This window comes from Podarcis cretensis (genome assembly GCF_951804945.1).
Source record: "Podarcis cretensis genome assembly, chromosome: 3".
Lineage (NCBI taxonomy): Eukaryota > Metazoa > Chordata > Lepidosauria > Squamata > Lacertidae > Podarcis > Podarcis cretensis.
In genome coordinates this window covers 30448920-30470316 of record NC_137172.1, presented here as the reverse complement: position 1 = coordinate 30470316, position 21397 = coordinate 30448920, and the positions used below count along the sequence as shown (strand labels likewise).

The following is a 21397-nucleotide window of genomic DNA, read 5'->3' as shown; positions in this document are numbered from 1 at the left end:
CTTAGTTGTTGGTTACATTCAAATAGCTTCATTAAGTGAAGAGCATATGATGATTTATGGGTTCTAATAAGCCTCTTACTGATTTTTTTCTTTTTGTCAACTTAATCGTGTGCATCCTAACTATCGTATCTACTTTGCTACATGCTTTTCTGTCTTTTTCTCTCTTTTTAACTGTTCTTTCGCTTCCTGTTGTAGGATCAGATAGATGCTGCTGTGAAAGTGCTTTTAGCTCTGAAAGCGGAATATAAGCAAAAGACAGGCCAGGAATACAAACCTGGAAACCCAGCAAAGAGTTTGCTTCCTAGTTCAGCTCCTTCTGCTCTTCCTTCTTCCATGCCCCTCTGTCCAGTAGTCTGCAAAGCTCTTTACAGCAAAGTGGCAGAACAGGGCGAAGTGGTTCGTAGACTTAAGTCAGAGAAAGCAGCAAAGGTATAATGGTCATGACGGCAGAAAGAGTGCTGAACATTATGTTTTTAAGATGCATGATTAGGTCCTTGAGCAATTCACAAAATTTAGAAAATTGTATTCTATTTTTTTCAGTATTTTTATTTTTACTTTTGCAAAGTATTACGCAATATTTGGTTTCTCTCCATTTTCACTTATTGCATGCAAGACAGATGATTCTTTTGTCCAAGCAGAACAAAACTTTGATATCAATGCTAACAGTTAAATTTATTTGTAGATTGATCATTTTATCATTTGCACTAGCCCACTTAATCTTCAGTTTCATATTGGAAAATTTTGCATTAAACTTTTCCATTCTTAACCGATACGTTTCTTGTATTATCTCTCTGCTTCAGGATCAGATAGATGCTGCTGTGAAAGTGCTTCTTGCTCTAAAAGCAGAATATAAGCAAAAGACAGGCCAAGATTATAAACCTGGACATCCACCTGCAGTTCCTCTTTCCTCCTCCTGCTCCTCCTCCTCTTCCTCCTCCCTGTCCTCTTGTGCTTCTGATCCTGCTCCTCTGTCCTGCAATGGTTTGACATCTTCTAGCCCAGTAGACAGAAACGTTCTGTACAATAAAGTAGTTGAACAAGGCGAGCTGGTACGGAGACTCAAAGCCGAAAAGGTGTCCAAGGTAGAATAGTGGTTTTATTATGCATGTGGTTTCAAATCTGTGTTTTTTCTCTGTTCATCAGCTGTGCATAATTCTGATTTTGGCAGAAGTTTTTTTCAAGGGACCAGGAAGTCAAGGTTGTATATTGTGCTGTTGTTTCACTCCTTCAACACACTTCTGCTTGTGCAACAGTACAGCCCCTGCACACCCTCAAAATCAGTTCCAGAGGGTTGGAAGATCCTCCGCAGCAGATTTTGGGGGCAAATGGGAGTAGGAGAGGAAGGTGAAAATTTTGTTGGCCAGCATTGGATGCAACTCTCAGTAACTGCTAATACTTTTCTCCATGTATCTGGATCCCATTGTGGGGGAAACAAGGCCATTTTGAGGGAGCAAAGGAGCAGAAAGGAATCTGCCAATATAAAATCTATTGCAAATCTATGTAGTGTTGTTAACACACCCTTGGATATGCAGGCAGGAAACTAGAGGTATATGCATGCATAACTCTTGGACTTGTGACATGAATGCCCTCCCAATAATACTTCCCATAGGATAAAGTGGATGAAGCTGTAAAACTCCTCCTTTCCCTAAAAGCGGAATATAAAGAAAAGACTGGTCAGGATTATAAGCCAGGACAGTTACCAGCACCTCAGGCACATGCCTTAAACCAGCTGGCAAGGACAGAAACCAGTGTCCCTGACTCTGCAGAAGCAAAAGCTCTCTTTAACAAGGTTGCTCTCCAAGGAGAAGAGGTCCGGAAATTGAAAGCGGAGAAGGCAGAAAAGGTAATACTGTTTATTAACAGTTTAACGTGTTTGAGTGGATCCTGGGGTACTCATCACATTTCCTTTAACTTAAAATTTATGCTAATATCCTGACCTGCAGTTGCAAGATGGTCTCTTTTCAGTGTCAAGTATTCTGCAGGTATGCATCTGGAGAAATTTGGAATTTCGCAGCATTTGTAAAATGTAAAAGCATCCTCTCTTAATTCAGCCTATTCTCCTTTCACTCGGAAGCGTATCATGAGCATTTATCACCACCTTCTGGCCAAAGGCAGAAAAAGGAGTTTGAGGGAAGTAGCTGCTCCAGTTTTTTTTCCTCCTGCCTTTCATTGACATGCTCATCTTTACTTCAGCTCCTGACAACATTTGTCCTCTATTTTTCTATTTTCAGACCCCTGGTGATCTTTCAATGCAATCCACAAATATCCTAGACTTAAATATATATATATAAGATTGTTGCAAGATGAGGCAAACTGTGTATGTTGACCTAATTGTTGTTTTGCACAATGCTGAAGACCTTATGCCTCTTAATATCAGTTGCTGGATTCCTAATTGAGGAAGGAGCTTGCTTCGCAGGCCTGTCTGATTGGCCACTGTGAGAACAGAATGATAGACTACATAGGCCTTTCTTAGGTTTTAGTTTCAGTCTTACTTCATCATTACAGTGGTACCTCGCAAGACGAAATTAATTCATTCTGCGAGTTTTTTTGTCTTGCGAAGCACGGATTTTGGAAAAGCTTCAAAAATCACCAAAGTCTTCAAAAACCTCAAAAAAGGCTACCACACCGCGTGCTATGAGTTGTCAAGTTGCAACTGCACCCCCTGAATGCACGGTTTCAAGAAAAAGGAAACAAACTTGCAAGACAAAGGAAACAAACTTGCAAGACGTTTCCGTCTTGCGAAGCAAGCCCATAGGGAAATCCGTCTTGCGAAGCAACTAAAAAAATGAAAAACTCTTTCGTCTTGCGAGTTTTTCGTCTTACGAGGCATTCGTCTTGCGAGATACCACTGTATATTACTGTTTGCATAGTAAATGTCCACAGCATTGGCCCAGGTTCACTCAGAGAGCTTCATGGCTAAGCAGGGATTTGGACCCTGGTCTCCCAGAGTTCAGCACTAACCATTATGCCCGGCTGTCTGGCTGTCCCCTCCCTTTTTGGTTGCCTAATATGAAATCAGACCAGTGGTCCAGTAGACTGGTATTGTCTGCTCAAGCTGTCAGCAGCTCTCAAAAATGCTGGGCAAACCTCTACCAGTGATCCTGTTTCCTGATGGTGTTGTGCACCGAGTGTGAACTTTCTGTCAATTATATTCCATACTGCCAAGTTACATGTCCTAACAAGGAATAGTACACATATTTTGGCTACAGAATGTGAGGATTCCACTTTCGGGACTCTTTGGGGGTTGCTTTTATGTTGATTATAGCCTCTCGCCAGATGTCTCAAAGCATTTGGGTAGTTTTAGTTCTAACACCAAACAATGGTGCTTTTACCTCTCTCATGAAATCTCCTTGGTTAGTAATTGACTGTGGTTTTTTCCCCAAACTGCACTTTGCTGTGACGCCAAAAGAAGAAAAGCATAGTTGGTTCAAGCTTTGCAAACCAGGATTGAAAACTAGCTTTCCAATCTTAGTTTGCTGGTTCGGATATGTCAGCTAATCACGGCTTGCAGAAGTTTCATTGAAGTTCTCCCTTTCAGCCTGCTTTCTGTAGTTTCCCCAGTACGTATAATTATTGTACCTTGCCTATTCTATGCAGCTAACTATTATTTCATTTCTTTTTGGTTACCTGTGTTTCCATGGGAATGGTGTCCTCCCCAAGGATAAGATTGATGCTGCAGTGCAAGAGCTGCTTCAATTGAAGGCGCAGTACAAGACACTGGCGGGAATAGACTATAAACCAGTCTCTGCAACCGGAGCAGAAGACAAAGACAAGAGGAAGAAAGAGAAAGAGAACAAATCCGAGAAGCAAAATAAGCAACAGAAGCAGAATGAGGGCCAAAAGAAAGAATCACAGAAAGACCAAAGTGGTGGCAGCAACTTATCCTCAAATGGACCAGGAGATGGTCAGGGACCTAAGAAACAAACCAGGTGAAATTTCTACTTAAAATATAGTCTGGGCAGCAGGGTAAAGGAAATAATGTAGTGTTAAAATTGGTATTGGCTATAAGGGAGATAATGAAGGCAAAAAACAACAACACCCCAACCCTGCTGGGTTGTTTTTATGTTAAAACATTATAAATCTGTTCTTTTGTTGGGCTTGGATCCCTTCTAACTATTGCAACATCACTATCAACTTGTTTGCTAGCTTTTGGGTAGAATACACAAAATAGACAGTCCTTGTCCAGACTGCCTACAACAAAAGCCAAGGAAAAGGAGCTAATATGGACGTAATTAAGTTGGTAGCAGAAGTAAGTTGGGGGTTGTGGTAGTCCATGGGAGAGAGTCTTTGAGTAAAATTGTGGCTTATAGGAATCATATATAGGAAGCTGGCCTGGCAAAAGCATGGAGATGTTTCAGGTGAAAGAAATAGCAAATGTGAAAGGGGGAAGGGATTTTTCTTTTCATAAGTATGTATTTTTCCTGACACCATGAGAGCAAAAAGAGAACTACCCAGTTGCGGAGAATGAGGTAGGGCACCACTCCTGCCCTGTTCTCCTGGCTGCTTGCTGGGATCAAGTGAGGACAAGGTAGCACTAGATTGGCACCATCAGCTCAGTGCTCCTGTGCCCCATCCGGGTCCCACTGAGCAGCAGCGACACAGCTCAGAGGGTGGCATAGTGGTGCTCCAGTCCTCCTCACCATGACTGGAGCTACCAGAACACTCGCTGGGGTTTTCCCCCTTCACATTTAATATGCTCTTTCCCCACTAATTGTATTGTTATTTGAGGGAGCTTGTCAGCTTGAAGACTCTTGCCGTTATATAATAAATTTGCCTGTTTAAATTCATTGAAATGTTTAAACATTTTAATTCATGTCTGCATAGTTTTAACAGTTTTTTGAAATAAAACAAAATATTTAAAGTGGGCTGTTGCTTTATTAATTATGGCGGTTGTTTTTGAGGCTAAGATTATGCTTCTATCTTTCTAATATACGACAGGTTGGGACTAGAGGCTAAGAAGGAAGAGAATCTATCTGACTGGTATTCTCAGGCAAGTATATCTTGAGTTTTACCTGGGAGTGCTCTTTCACAGTCTTCAAAATAATGTACTCTTAAGAACAGTTTTTGCAGCTAAACTGCAATCAAGAACGAACCTTGGTTGCAGCTCCTGGCTTGTCTAAAGTGGCTGCTTGGCATCAGATTTAATGCTAAACCAAACCATGGCTCAGCCCCAGCCTGTGCAGCAGCCATAGGAAAAGGGTACAGTGGTTGAGATCCATATGTTTGCTTACTCGCTCTAAGCAATGTCTTGCCTTAGTGTTACATGCAAACCGGTCTCTACATAGGTGCATTTGGATATTTATGGTTCTAATAAAAGATAAACACCTTTCATACATGAATGTTCAGTGCTCATTTCCATTGAAAGTCATGCGTTCAATTTTATTTCTATTTGATACTTTTAAAACTTGCTGCCGACAACACGATTTTCGTGACACTGAAACATTGATATTTCCTTTAAAAGGTGATCACAAAATCAGAGATGATTGAATACTACGATGTGAGTGGCTGTTACATTCTCCGTCCCTGGGCTTTTTCCATCTGGGAAAGCATCAAAGAGTTTTTTGATGGTGAAATCAAGAAACTTGGTGTGGAAAACTGCTACTTTCCAATGTTCGTATCCCAGGCTGCGTTGGAAAAGGAGAAGACACACATTGCTGATTTTGCCCCGGAGGTAATCTTATATCACATTATTAATAATAATGTATGGAATTTAAGTTTACAATTATGAGCTTCAATTGATAAACAGAATTCACATGTGTCAGAGCTGCCTCCAGGTCCCAGCTCACAGAGGACCAACGCTAGGCTGTAGTTATGTACAAAAGTCTTTATTGAGGTTCAGTTTCCATTTTAAAGCCGCAGCGCGCAGCTCTACGTCTCGACCTTAGACCGGCGAAGTCCCGTCTGAGTCTCCGCCCCTTCCACACCAGTTTAAGACTCTCGCCTTGCTCCACCTCTTCCTAAGTTCCTTTCTCCTCTGGGCCCTCCTGCCCGCTAGGGTTTCATCCTTCCTGGACTCCTCTGACGCTGACCCTGATGATTCTTCCCCCTCCTTCCGGCGGGCTTTAGGACCTGGTTCCCTATCCGGGCTACCTTCTGTGCCGCTCGCCTGTACATTTGAACTTGGCGCGCGCGCCCAGCCTGCAACTTTCCTCTTGACCGTTCCCTCGCTCTCCGATGGAGGCGTGGCCACCCCTGACTCCTCTTCTCTCGCTGGTGGTGAATATGTGGGCTCTGATACCTGGGACTCCTCCCCCCCACTACGCTCTGGTGGGGAAGCTGGTCCTGATTTCCAACTGCTGCTCTGGGAGTCCCCGCTGGCCCCTTGTTTCTGGGGTGTCCCCCTTGGGTCCCCCCTTGCCCTGCCCATCGGCGCCCCCTTCTGTGAATCTTCCGATTCGCTGGAGAGGCTCACGGAATCTATTGGGCTGCTGTCATCCTCTCCTACGCTGCCCTCGGATTGCTCCCCCTCGCTCTCCATCTCCTCTCCTCCCTGCGCTCCCGCTGAGTCCCTGACAACATGTGTCACAATTTTTTTAAAAAACAAAATTGTACCCACCATATTATTAAGAATGACATGAAATATATTTATAAAAAGTAGTATTTTCTAAACTTTTACATTCATTGATTTCAGGTTGCCTGGGTTACAAGATCTGGCAAAACAGAGCTGGCTGAACCAATAGCTGTACGTCCTACTAGTGAAACAGGTACAGTCTTACAGATTTAAAATAAAATACTACAGCTAAATAGTCCCTCTTTCCTATCAATTAGTGATGTTGGCTTTTATAATAACTGAAGTTCATCTACTCATGAATGAAAGCAGGTAGAGTAGGGGAGAAATCAAGTATTTTGTTATCAAGAAATGTGGTGTAGTGGTTAGAGTTGTAGCTGTGAAGCTCACTGAGCGACCTTGGGCCATGTCACTCACTCTTAGCCTAACCTACCTCACAGGGTTGTAGTGAAGATTTCTGTGCACATCACCTTGAGCTCCTTCAAGGAAAGCTGGGATATAAATGCAATGAATAAAATGCAATAAATAAGGAAGAAACAAGATGAACAACATGTTCTCATGTATTTAAATTTTAAATATAAAGGATTAGCCTAACACTTAGGGTAAGATCCAGCAACATGCCAGCAGATAGGATGGGATTTCCCTTTCCTCTCCTTTCTCCCCAATTTGCAAACTGGGGGGTTCTAGGGGGAGGGTAGGAAGGACAAGTCACATTGCACCAGTGGAAGCGCAAATAGGCTGACATCACTGGAGGTCACCCTTAGTTCACACAGGTATTATTATGCATGGGAATAAAAACTCTTACAAATCAGGTTTTCAAAACCAATAGTTAGCATTCTGAAAATATTCTCCTTTTTTTGCAGTAATGTATCCTGCCTATGCAAAGTGGGTTCAATCACACAGGGATCTCCCCATCAAACTTAATCAGTGGTGCAATGTTGTGGTAAGTGAAAGATATACCGGATATTTGCTGTGCTTTACCCAATATGCTCATTCTTAATCAATCAATCAATCAATCAATCAATCAATCAATCAGCAATCACCAAAACCCGCTTTTTAAGTTAAGTTGTGGGTTGTTAGAATGTATAGTCTTTGTGGGGAGAAATTGCCATATTTTTTCACCTGGCACTTCTTGTGTTGAAGGATTTGATTCATATCTTATGCTCTGAATATTTCTTCATTGCTGCTTTCCACATCCTAACAAACGCCATGTTGAATGAAAAAAATGTGGTATGTAGTGCACACATTTTGGGAATCTCTACAGGCCTGAACTGTGACAGCCGTTGCGATATACAGTGGTACCTCGGGTTACATATGCTTCAGGTTACAGACGCTTCAGGTTACAGACTCTGCTAACCTAGAAATAAGTACCTCAGGATAAGAACTTGGCTTCAGGATGAGAACAGAAATTGCACGGCAGCAGCAGCAGGAGGCCCCATTAGCTAAAGTGGTACCTCAGGTTAAGAACAGTTTCAGGTTAAGAACGGACCTCCAGAACGAATTAAGTTCTTAACCCGAGGTACCACTGTATCTGGATATGTGATCATGCAAATTATCCTTGTCTACTGGTATTTACAATCTTCACAGAAATAATAGAAATCAGCATATGAGAATATAGCATTTTTATATTGAAAACAAATGGCAGTTAAAATAATCTCTGGTTCCTTTTGTGTGAATAGTAGGTTTCTTAACAATATGTAAAATCTAGGTAGCACTAGCAGAAGCCAGCACAAGAACTCTCTCTAGGTTCATTGGGACCCCACCCTGGCAGAAACTTCATGTCGTCCCCAAATCTAATCTGGAGGGTTTGGGAAACTCCAGAACAAATTTAGGGGGAGCAGAGGGGTTGAAAGTTTCTTGTACCGATGGAGCCTTAGCCTTTGCATTTCGTTAATTACAACTCACTATGCCTTTGAATTCATATAGTATAATGCATCATTGAAAAATAGAACTTTGAGCAATGCTAAATAATACATTTAAAACAAGCTCATTAATGATGACAACAACTTAACTTTTCATGACACTCTGTTTTTTGTTTGTTTGTTTTGTATTGCAGCGCTGGGAGTTCAAACATCCACAGCCTTTCTTGCGTACTCGTGAATTCCTGTGGCAGGAGGGACACACAGCGTTTGCAACTTACGAAGAGGCAGCAGAAGAGGTACAGTGCACAGATTAAGTTAAACGAACTTCATTCTTCACCATCCACCATTCAAGGAAAATTTGGAATTGTTGTATCAGTGGGTGGAGGGAGTCCACTTCCTATTTCAGCATAATTGAGGGAAAACAGTGAAGCTTCTTTTCTTCAGTATGTCCGAAAAGGCTAATAACACAGAGAGATTATATGAAAAGTAGATGCAGTGTTAAATTGTGTTGGACATTGTTTTCTCATGGGGTGATATACAAGAATTAATTTGAATCTCATTGGCTTGTTGTTGTCACTCAAATAATCTACATGTTTCAAAATTGGGTGTCAACTATGTGAACCCCCAGACAGGAAATGAAATAACACAACTAGTGAACTATCATAGTTACAAATGACAGATAATTTCATGTCCGAGAACCACTATCTGTTGTCGGATAGGATTCAGTGGTTATTGCTAGAGCTTTAAACTGTAAATGCTAAATTTTTATTTGATAGCCGCCATAAATTATTAGGATTCGAGAAGGCCATTCATATTTATCATTGGCTTTCCTATGATTCTACCAAATGGTTAAGTAATACTTTTGGCATATAGCTTAGTCTAAATTTCTACAAACTGTTTTTTATTACTTGTCTCAGGTATTACAGATCCTTGATCTGTATGCTCGTGTGTATGAAGAGCTTCTGGCAATTCCTGTTGTGAAAGGAAGAAAGACAGAAAAGGAGAAGTTTGCAGGCGGAGATTATACAACTACCATTGAGGCATTTATATCCGCCAGTGGGCGAGGCATCCAGGTATGTTCTCATAAAAACATTTTATATACTTCATTAATATGTAGGAAGACGTTATCTGAATTTTGTTTATTGTTGCCTTTTTTAAGGGAGCAACTTCTCATCACTTGGGACAGAATTTTTCAAAGATGTTTGAGATTGTCTTTGAAGATCCCAGGATACCAGGAGAGAAGCAATTTGCTTATCAGAACTCTTGGGGTATCACAACGCGGACCATTGGCGTAATGACCATGATTCATGGAGATAACATGGGTCTAGTACTACCTCCCAGGGTCGCTTCTGTTCAGGTGAGTAAAATCACATAGATACAAACCTTTTGCTAGTGCCAATTCATCTCTCTTTTCCCTTTTATTTTCTAGAATGGTGGTGGTGGGGGGGTGTTGAATCCAGACTAAGATAGTTACACTTAGATCCCATTAAATTAGTTTAATGGAAACTTAAGTGTAAGTCACGACTAAATTGCCCCATAGATTTGCATAAGACCTAAGCACAAGTAACTTAGTCTGGCTCCAAGTCACTGAGTTGACTGGCAGATAATCTTAATGCTTGTGCAGCTGCTGATGTCCTCTGACTGTATCTTTAAGATGTGGAGGGAAATAGAGAGAGGATGGGGAAATCTTGCGGCAGCCTGCTTCTGTCCACTGGGTGGCAAGCAGAAAGAGGGCATTCTTACTGCATTATGAAACAGCCTCCTGAGAGATCTGGCAGACACCTTTACTTAGGTGTTTTCACCCTCAATCGACAACACCTTTTTGATCCAACACACATTTACTGGCCCTTAATTCTGAAGGACTGAGCCATATGAAGCTGCCTGGGTTCTGAAATCTTCAGGGGAGGCACTTCTCTGAGTCCAGCCTTCCTCACAGGGACATTTGGTGGGTATTTTGGAGAGGACCTTCTCAGTGGCTGCTCCCAGGCTTTGGAACTCTCTGGAGGCTATGTTTGCTCTCTCCTTGTCCTTCTAGCAGCATCTGAAAACTTTCTTTGGGAACTAACTGCTTTTAAGGAAAGGTATCCTAATGGTATGCTGTACTGTTTTCCCCATCTGCGTTTTAATAGATGTGTTTTAATTCCATAGGTAGTTTAATTGCTTTTTATTTATTTTTTATTTTTCATTTTTTATTGGAATTTTATTTACAACATAACACAACCCCCCCAATACACATTAAACGTGAGCATAACATACAGTGAACATAACATACAACAGTACAAACAACAAAATAAAAGACTTCCTTTATCCTGTATCTGGCCTCCTTATTCTTATAAACTGTGTCCTTTATGAATAATTATTAAGATTTTTCTAATTATAACTTAAATATCCACAAAGTCTCCTGCAGACATTAATCAAAACAAGTCCAGGTATGTATTTTAGGGCACTGTTTTGTGAAGTATTCTCTGCATTTTCCCCATGCTTTTTGAAACTCCTGTTTAATGTGATCTCAAATTGCCTCTGTTAATCTAGTCAGTTCAATATACTCTTAACAGTTTCTCTTGCTATTCCTTTTCTGTTGGCACAGTTTCTTTTTTCCAGTTTAATTACGTTTTAAACAGCAACATTTTATATGTTTTAAGCTGTGTGTGTTTTATCTGTGTTTATTTTAATTTTTGTGAGCGCCTTGAGTCCTAGTTCTGGGAAACAATAAAATAAATCAATACAATAAATACATGTATAAATAATTCTGCTCATTGAGTGCTTGGTCACTGTTTCAGTGTATATTTATAAAATTTTAATGCAGTTGATTTTATTGCAGCACTGCTTCAATAGTCCTTTTGCTTCAAAACTGATGGTTTTAAGAGCAATCTACAAGTTTAGGGCCTACATATTGTAATTCTTGCAAACAGCATTTTTGTTAATGCTCCTAACTCAATCATTGCATCACCACTCAGGTTGTGATTATTCCCTGTGGAATCACCAATTCGCTTTCGGAAGAAGACAAGGAGGCCCTGATGGCAAAGTGTACTGAATACCGTAAGCAGCTATTAAGTGCCAATATCCGTGCGCGTGTTGACTTGAGAGAGAACTATTCACCTGGATGGAAATTCAATCACTGGGAGCTTAAGGTAAATGTTGTTCAGTTCTGTTCTCCTTTGATGCATTCCTCATTGTCAGCCTTTCCTTGGATACATCATTCAGTAGTATATGCAGAAGGAAAATGGGAGTTACCAGTTAGCGACAGTAAACCCTCCTCCTTATGAACTTTCCCCTAAGTACATGTCATCTGTTCTTTATTTTCCAGTTCTGATGAGTTCACCTACTTCAAGAGTGCCTGTGTAATAAAGTATCCAACCTCTTAGTATTGACTCACTCACATTGTCTTACTTCTAGGCTGGGAAGGAGTAATAGCTTGAGTTTTTGCAGTGTAAACTAAACTTTCAGGATGTTATCTTATTGGAGACATGCTATCAATACTGGTCTGGTTTGCATGTCACTTTAAACCATACTTGCACTAAACTGTGCTGCTGGGATCTGAAACTTGGTTTGGCTTAGCTTTGCATCCAAGCCCAGAGTCAGAGTTTGTTTTCCTTGAAGCAAAGCATGATCTGTCTGGAAGGTTTGTTCTTGGCTTTCTACTTGTAGTTTGGGCGAAACAAACAACACGAACCTGGATGTAAAGCTAAGCTGCAACGTGGCTTGGCTGTTAGCAGTGCAACAGGAGCAGAAGAGGAATAAAGCACCTGTGATACCTGCAGTGGGTGCCTTCACCTTTAAACCATAGTTTAAAGATTTGGTTTAAAGTGACACATTTGTTTTATATTATTCTGGAGTGTGGAATAATTTGCATTTTTGCCAGGTGTAAGTTTCTTGACTATAACCCGGGGTAGCTCCTTCCCTGAAATAGTTTTGTGTTCCACTTAAGCAAGGTAGACAGATGTAAAGAAATGTATAAAACGCTCTGTTCATGGCCTCCGCCTTTTTTTTTTTAGGGTGTTCCAATCAGGCTTGAAGTGGGTCCACGAGATATGAAAAATCATCAGTTTGTAGCTGTTAGACGAGACACAGGAGAGAAGCTGACTTTTGCTGAAAATGAAGCAGTGGACCAGCTGAGACGTGTTCTGGACAAAATCCAGACTAATCTTTTTGACAGGTTGAGTTTGGGGGAGGCTGTTTTCAAACTGACACATTTGCTTCTTTATACTGTGTGTCTCATTCATCTGTCTGTCGTTTCATGGGTTTCCAAAGGAATGAGGAAATGAACTGAGGATCAGGGCACAACTAGATTTAACATTCACTTACCCACCCTGCCTGGATTGCACTGAATGCATGGCAAACTGAGCTGTCTGAATCACCCTCACCAATGATCTCAAAGTTTCCCAATAGCTTGAGCTGGTGGGGTGGGGAATGGTCGAGTGAATCCCCCAAACAGGAGCAATGAAGAGACTAAAAAAAAAAAAACAAGACTAGAAAGGGGGAGGGGGTAAAATGCAGCTCCTCCCTTCTGTGACTCTAGAACTGATTATTTATCTATATTCAATTCACCCCCCCCCCCAATTCTCTTAGATTGCTTTGCCTGACCAGCTAGGCAAAAAAGGTCATCAGTATAGAAGTTACAGTCCTTTCTATTGGCTAATGCTGACTTTTCTCACAAAAAAACTCATGCCATCTAAACTGAATACTAGCCCTTGTACTTTCAGTTTGCTCTTCCACCAGTTTTTATGGCCTGACACCCAGAGAAGGCATACTCTATATTAATGGAATCAAGCTTCTCTTGGAAGTGGATTCTAGGCCCAGATGCTTGTCCTGCACTAAGATATCACAGGACTTAAATTTGTATCCCAAGAGCTACTTTAGGTCTGCATAAGGACTTCAGTGTGTCTTGTGAATATAACACAGTCACAAATTCCCTTCATTTTCAAAAGAGGTGTGGTGTGCGTTGAAGGTTTGAAGCACAGAAGCCCAAAGTCACCTTGGGCACACAGAATGAGTTGCATTGTACTTTGGGCTATTGCACTTTTATATCCCACCTTTGACTGCAGCTAAGCATGTACCTAACCATTGTTTGGACTGCTGTGTGGACAAAAACTGGAATGTAATTAGTGGGATGCAATTCAGATGCATTCTTAAGATCTGGCTCTGTGGTTAAAGAGTTTCTTTTTACAATAAGTAAAAGCTTATGTTGACTGAATATCTACTCTTTCTCAGAGCTTCTAATGACCTAAAGAATCATATGGTGGTGGCCAATACAATGGAAGAGTTTCAGACTGCACTTGATTTGGGAAAGGTAAGAAATCTGCAGCATGATCAAGACTGGAATCCAATGTATATTTACAGCCTTAATGAACACGGTGTGGCGGTCTTTCAAGGAAGCATTTGTAAGAATAGGCTGCAAGTTTTGTTTTTGCAAGTGAAGGCACAATTGAGCAACACAAATTTATTCAGGGATTGCAGAATTAGCAGTTTGTACTGACCTAAAACATGAGAGTTTCTTAGGAGTCTCAGAATAATTGCAACCTCAAAAAATGCCAAATGTTAAATCAATATCACATTCCTTGGGAATAATGCTTGCAGTTTTAAGACATGTAGTGGAGCCTGTAGTTCTTTAAAAACTTTAACCTCTTGGCTCATTTAATTGCAGCTGTCACTGCAGAATCTTTTCCTTTGTGGTCAGCTCTCATAACCCATTCATCCTCCATCAAGGCTATGGGACATCTATGTATGTCCATTGCAGTATGTGAAAAGGATGCCTCTCCACGTCTTTAAAAACATTAGTGAAGGTGGAAGGCTGCCTTCTCTGTGACACTTATTCAGCTGTGCTGCTTTTTCAGCAGAAAATAGCCATGCCATCTCTAAGAAATAGTATCAAGTTGAATTCTAGATCAGATACTGTAATCAATTCATTACAAGTAACCGTAAAATAATTAGCAGACCATATAACTAGTCTTGTCAGTTCAAAGAACGCATTGCTTGCGTCAAAGAACTCTTTCTATCTGATTTAAATAGAGGTCAACAAGTACATGCAGAAAAGCTGGATGACAAGAGGTTATTGGAATTGATATGAAGGTGCAATGAAGCACCTTTAATTGCAGCAAAGTATTTTAGATTGCCGCTGGAGTGTTTTGTGCTCTGGCTACTGGTTTTACGTTAGAGTTTGATTTGTGTGAATTATTCTCAAATAGCTTTGACCTATTTTTAATAACATTTATTAAAGATAAGTCATTTTCCAACATGCCTCCTTCAAAACAAGCAGCTGACTTACGTTGTGGAATTTATTTAAACAGATACAACTTATGCATCCTGCTGCTGTTTGTCATAAACTAAATTAGGTTTTAGGACCTGGCATTTTCCATCCTGTTTTTTTCCTTTCATGGGTCAGGAGTGTCATTGAGTCCAGTGCCATTGAGTCCAAGTTGAAGGCCTTTATGTGATCTGGTGGTGCTGCTGTTCGAATTGTAGCACTCTTGAGAGGAACAAAATCCTGCAAACTATACACATTTCATATTCATGTTTCCTAGAAGAATAGCAGGCTCCCTTAATGTGTGCTTCAAGTTTGAATCAATTTCTTTCTTTTCTAAAAGTTGGAGCCAGAATGAAGTATAATCACTCAAACAATGCTGAATTATGAGAAATTATTAACTTTCCTATGTGCTGTATGTGCTATCTACTGAAGCTGAGCTTAGTTTATGTTAAATTTCAAATGTAGCAAATGCCTGTAAAGCCTTTATGGCTTGGAAAACAAACAATACAGAAGACATCTTTATTGAAAAGCGAATACGTCACTTGAAGTTCAAGAACTCATAATGGTTATTCCTTTGGTTCTGCAGACCAGGGCATGTCATTCAGTTTAACATGCCAGTCCAATAATCTCTTGGGCGTGTGAGCTCCCTACACACGCACCTCTCTTCCTTTGTGATGAGCACTTCTGTGTGCATTATTGCAAAATATGTTTGCTTCTGGATCTAGAAGAGTGTTTCTGAAATTCTGGCAAAATACATGAAAGCTAAAATATTCAATTAATAAGTGATTTTGGAGAGAAAACATGGCATTCAAATTTTCACTTTAAGGAAATACGTTAGGGACTGTTTTTTCTATGAATCTTTTGCAGAATAAGTTCTAATGACATTGTCCTTCCTTATAACGTCTGGCTTTAAGTGGTGTTTTACTGAGTTGCACCACTGAGGGGCGACTTTCTATCTTAATGTGAAGATGTTTTCAAAAGTCCAGTCACTTTCAAGAAGCTCTCTGCTGGGGCCACTGTGTTGAATGTACACACAAATCTTAGGCCAGAGGGGCAGGGGAGTGAAATTTTATTTGTAGTGAAATATAAAGCTCATAAGGCTTTTGAATCCTATCATCAGACTTGACTTCTCTCAAGGCAGCTAAAACAGATAAACATTACACTACTTTCTGTTAGACTCATTTCAGTTATTTTCCCTTGCAGATTGGAACAGACAAGTTTTATTCAATATATAAGACATTAATTAAGATTAATTATATAACCTCAACAATGTGTATTTTCCTTTCTGACTTCAGATAGTGCAGATTCCTTTCTGTGGTGAAATAGATTGTGAGGACTGGATCAAAAAGACAACTGCCAGGTAAATAAATGTTTGTGTATAGACATAACTATACAAATACATAAGTACCAATTGAGATGCACACTTGTTCTGAGTTCTTTCAAATTTGAACGTTAAGACAAAAATAGGAATTGGTCTTTGTAATAGATGTTATGGGGCCCATGCTAAAGAATCAGCTAACAAGAAGTATAATTTTTCTAAAAGGAAAAGCACCTTTGTTCTAGACTTGTTGGAGGAACAGTTTACAGTGGAAGACCATGATCTGTATTAAGGTGCCAAGACACCCTTTGGTTCATGGTTCACCGGAAGCCCTGCAACATCCCTACTAATTATGGGACAATAGACTGTCCCTCGTTTTTGTCAGTCCTCCGTCTTTTGTCTTTGTAAAGCTCTCTTGCAAATCTATCTCGCTACCTTAACTTTACTCTCTGCGCAGCATTAATTCCTTTGGTTCAAGAATGTTTTGATTTCTGCAAATCAGGCTCACATTAGGTCATATGTGATACCTTTGGTTAGTGCACAATTGTGGGGCATTGCCATTTAGCTCAGTTTTGGGCATTAAAGGAAATCTGCTTTCCATTTCAGAGATCAAGACCTTGAGCCTGGCGCTCCATCCATGGGAGCAAAAAGTCTCTGCATCCCCTTCAAGCCGCTGTGTAAGCTGGAGAACGGAGCAAAATGTGTCTGTGGCAAGAACCTTGCCAAGTTCTACACCCTCTTTGGCCGTAGTTACTAAACTGCTAGTTTGAAACACCATTTTCTTTATCTTTTAAGCCCTCAACTTTTTGAAATAAAGACTGAAATCTTCCCAGATCCTATCACGTTTTTGTTACTTTTTAAAACAGCTGCAAATAAAGCCATACAGAGTCAAAGAGTCCCTCCAGTCAGACTAGCAGTGATGCACAGACTTTTCTGTATACAACATCTCTAATAATAAATACATATTGTCAGCTACCACTTGGCTTCTTTTTTGCTTGTGGGATAAAATGGTTTGTGTGGTAGATAATGCCGTATGCAAAGGTTGGATAAATTCACATTAATACTGTAGTGTTCAACATTCTTGAATGAGCTGCAACACTTCATTCCATGAGTGGAAGATACTGTCTGCCTGCAGAGTGCTAAGTTTAAAGTTTTAAAATTGTGATTAGAAAACCAATTGTTAGAAAAACTTAAAAGTGTACAGCATAGTGCCCTCCAGAGTACAACTCCCATGAGCTCCTGCCTATATGACCAGTGGTCAGGGATGATGGGATTTGTAATCCAGCATCTGGAGAGCACTGCATTAGTGTACATAATCTTCATTGGAAGCAACTTCAATGGATGCCACCTTGTTTAGTTTAAAGATCTGCGTCACAATGACCATTAAAACCAGTCATATTTCCAGCACCTGCAGATAGGACAGTTCCCTACCTTGTGCCTTTACCAAGTCATTTTTCACAAGATTTACAAGAATGCAACTATACTGTGATAATTGCTGATCATTCCTATGATTGGCAGGAATAGGGTAATCAATCCCCTTTAATTAATGGCCCAACAGCATGACAACATTGGCAACATATGAACCGATAGCTTAGAGGCATACTTCCTTTGGGTAAATACAGTGATATTTGGAATTAGTTTACACAGAATATATTAGATTACTGACAGTTATGTGTACATTAGGATAATAAGAATAAGCATCTGTATATTAATATATGGTAATATAACAGGGTTTTTTATCATTTTTTTCTTTCCCCCCTCACTACCCTTTTATAAATGAAATTCTCTTAATATCAATTTGAAAAATGATTGGCATGAACAGATGTAGTAGGGGAAACATTGAACAAGGCTGGTTTGGCTTCTGAGTCACTGCAGCTTCAAAGAAATGAATGGCAGATTCAGAACAACTTGATTTAAATAATGCCCACACTATGTCATTTGCTTGAGTTTGTGTCTCTTGATCACAATTACTTTGATTTTTTTTTTTTAAGGTTTCAGTAGGAACATTAATTCAATGAGCTGGTGTTAGTGTTTAAAGCCCTAAATGACTCCAAATATTTGAAAGAGCATTTCATTCCCTACAGATCCTCTCAGGAGACTGGCCCTCTCTGTAGTTTGCACCCTCAGAAGTTCCTTTGCCCTGGCCTTTGAAACCAAAACATAATTGGAAAAAGCGCTGAATGACCCAGCCAAAGCTAAGTACCGTGAGGCTCCTGTAATTTATATACAAGTGACTTTATGAGACATTACAATATGTAACTTTGGGTTGGATCATGGATACCACAGGTGATATTCCATGTTGCACAAGTGGACGTCTGTTTACGGGATGGGACTTCTTCTTACAGCCCCCTGTGCATGCCTTAAATCAGCTCTGGAGAGTAAGGGAGAATAAATTAATGAGTAAACTCATTGCCACCTGACTGCCTCATGGGTGGTTGTTGTTCACATCCATCTATCTTGGGAAATAATGGAGTACGCCTTCAGGAGTCTGTGTGCCCCAGTCGGTCTTGGGAGGCAATGGAGTGTGTCTCCAGGGGTGAAGTCAAACTGCTGCGTTAGCACAAAAATGACCTTGCTGGGGCGCAAACCTGGGCAGTGTGTATGGAGGTCCTGAGCTTGCCCATACAACAAGATCCAACTCTTGGCCTTGTTGAGGTGATCCAAAGGAAAGCGGAGCAATACATTTGGCACCAGCTTGGCTGCAGGAGTTGCTGGAAGGAGGTGTGCTCCTTAGGGACTCCCCTCCAGATGTGTATAGGGTTCAATCCTTAGCCTTTTCTTCTCCCAAAGATAACCCACAAGGCAGCAGAGGTTTAGGATCAGAGCTTTCCTTCTCTGAGGGTTTGAGATCCATTGGCTACCCATGGTTTAGCTGGCCAGTTGAGAAAGCAAGCTTTATTTAGTAACGTGTATTATATATAGCTAGTATTGATAACAATTTTCTTTCCCTGCTAACCTTGGCTCTTGATATTGCTTGGAAATTAATTGTGAAAGAAATGCTCTTCATCCAACATAGTTAAAGTCTGCTCAAAGTACAGACATACCTCAGAGAAGTTGTGGGTGTGGTTCCAGATCACCACAATAAAGTGAATATTGCAATTAAGTGAGTCATACAATTTTTGTTTTGTTTCCCAGTACACATAAAAGTTATGTTTACACTATACTAGCCTATTAAGCTACACATGCCCCAGCTGCAGGGGCAGGAGGGGAAAAACCCATGGCCAGAAAAGGGGTGGTCGTGGTGGGGTAGGATGGGGACTGGTCTGCCTGCAGCTGCACCTGTGAACTCAGGAGCAATATCTGTGAAGCGCAATAAAATGTGTGTTGCACAAAGAAGTGTGAGCCATTAAAATATGTGTGCATGAAAAAATGGGCTAACTTGCACTGAAAGGTACATACTCCCAAACTGATAACCAGGATGGAGGATGGTGAACATCTGTTTGAAGAGGAGATAGGCTATCATCATCATGATGACAAAACTGAAAATGAACAAGCTAGACCTTCTATTTAACATGTGAAACTGTGACGCTGCTGTAGTTGCTACAGGAAAGTAACAGGCTGGACTCAACTCTAGGGCACGTCGTAGGGGATGTTCACCTGGTGGTGTCATTTGGGATGGTCCAGTGCTTTATTTTAGAGTGCACAGCTCCCATTCCCTTATTTATTACTGTACATTAATGCATTTTTGCCCCAGAGAATGATGTTGCACCTTGAGGGGAGAGTCTTCCAGTGATAAAGATGTATGCTATGGGGTATTATCATTCTTATTTTGTGGTGTAGCATCAAATAAAGTCTTATTCACACAACTCTGGGTTGAATAAGGATCTGGGAAACAATTTCAGCATCATAAAGAAATGTGTAAGGCAGTGATAATTGCAAGGTCACCACCTATTTTAAGAATGGAAATAAATACAATTATGAAAGTGGGCAGGGGACATTCATTGCAAATCCCAATTAGCTCTGAATTATTGGGATCTATTGTCATTTCCTAGGTAATTAGTTCCATAAGAAGCTACCAATTTCCACGACAATTAGCAACTGTACCAGCAATCAGCAGTTCCTTGGGGTTTTATATTGTTCCAATGAGAAGCTGATTGTGTGAATAGCTGTCACCCATGATCTGATCATGCAGATCACCAAGTTCTTCTGTCAACTGGGCCAAGAAACGTACTTCTGGGAATGAAGGGGCATGCAGTTTAAGATATACGGATTGGTATTACAAACATTCTTTTCTATAGTAAAAAGGTAATGGTTTCAACTTAATGATTACCGTAAATTACCAGAAGGCTTAGTGAAATTGTTATGTTTCTAACTTTGGACCCATTTAGGTAGTCACTTGGTTTTAAAAAAGCATCAGGAATATGGAATTCCGGGCAATCAATGAAAAGACTGTCTGGTTTTTACAACTTTAGGCTTGTTCGCAGGAGAGTTTGCAGAATGACCGGCTATGTCCGTGACAGTGCCCTTAAATGACCAATTGGTCTTAAGCATATTTGAATGTGGACTTGCAAAGAAGAAAACCCTGTCAAACCACACACAGAGACACAGACACAGACACACACACACACACACACACACACACACTAAGCAACTGGTTGCATGGCCAAGGACTCTAATTCAGAAAATCATTCCTCCATTCTTTGCCCAGGCTTATTTTTCTAGTTCCACTAATACTTGCATTCTGTCCACACGTCTGTGGTGTCCACTGTCCTTCAAAGAACATAAGGAGAACCTGCTGGATCCAGACAGTGGCCCATCTAGTTCAACATCCTGTTCCCACAGGGGCCAACCAGTTGCCTGTGGGGAACCCACAAGCAGGATTTGAGCACGAGAGCCCTTCCCCTCCAGTGGTTTCCAGCAGCTAGTATTCAGAAACATTGCTGTCTCCAAGTGTGGAGGCAGAGTACAACCACCATGCCCAGTAGCCACCAATAGACCTCTCCCCCATGAATCTGTCCAATCCTCTTTTAAAGCCATCTGGGTACGTCCTGTGGGAGAGAGCTCCATAGTTGAACTATGCACTACTGTGTGAAGAAGTACTTTCTTTATCCTGAATCTTCCAATGGGGGGGGGGATGCATAGCCTTGCCCCATTTTATCCCACAACAACCCTGTGGTGTTGATTAGGGAGAGAGAGAGAGAAAGAGAAAGAGAAAGTAACAGGCCCATAACTGAGTGGGAATCTGAACTTGCGTCTCCTCATCCTAATCCAATGCTGGCTCTTACTTATGTAAGACCAATTCCGACTGCTTCATCCTCCCAATATAAAGGGTGTATAAAAATTAAATTAGGGGTCAACAAACGTTTTCAGCAGGGGGCCGGTCCACTGTCCCTCAGACCTTGTGGGGGGCTGGACTGTATTTTGAAAAAAAGAAAGAACGAATTCCTATGCCCCACAAATAACCCAGAGATACATTTTAAATAAAAGGACACATTCTACTCATGTAAAAACACGCTGATTCCTGG

The 21397-nt window shown here is 40.7% G+C and overlaps 1 protein-coding gene across 4 annotated transcripts in view; it reads left to right on the top strand.

The window, feature by feature from the left end:
• The window catches only part of EPRS1 (glutamyl-prolyl-tRNA synthetase 1), a 47529-nt gene extending 30622 nt beyond the window's left edge, over positions 1 to 16907 (top strand). For 2 of the 4 annotated variants that reach the window (XM_079968408.1, XM_079968409.1), the window contains 16 exons: positions 196 to 429; positions 801 to 1082; positions 1610 to 1843; positions 3661 to 3929; positions 4939 to 4990; positions 5462 to 5671; positions 6632 to 6704; positions 7372 to 7451; positions 8565 to 8666; positions 9288 to 9443; positions 9530 to 9727; positions 11328 to 11501; positions 12366 to 12526; positions 13582 to 13660; positions 15910 to 15974; positions 16539 to 16907. In XM_079968408.1, the coding sequence (XP_079824534.1) occupies positions 196 to 429; positions 801 to 1082; positions 1610 to 1843; positions 3661 to 3929; positions 4939 to 4990; positions 5462 to 5671; positions 6632 to 6704; positions 7372 to 7451; positions 8565 to 8666; positions 9288 to 9443; positions 9530 to 9727; positions 11328 to 11501; positions 12366 to 12526; positions 13582 to 13660; positions 15910 to 15974; positions 16539 to 16689 (2520 nt within the window). In that variant the 3' untranslated portion in view covers positions 16690 to 16907. The remainder of the gene's footprint in view (positions 1 to 195; positions 430 to 800; positions 1083 to 1609; positions 1844 to 3660; positions 3930 to 4938; positions 4991 to 5461; positions 5672 to 6631; positions 6705 to 7371; positions 7452 to 8564; positions 8667 to 9287; positions 9444 to 9529; positions 9728 to 11327; positions 11502 to 12365; positions 12527 to 13581; positions 13661 to 15909; positions 15975 to 16538) is intronic. The other 2 variants (XM_079968410.1, XM_079968411.1) reach the window with 1 other exon arrangement.
• Positions 16908 to 21397: the final 4490 nt, after the last annotated feature.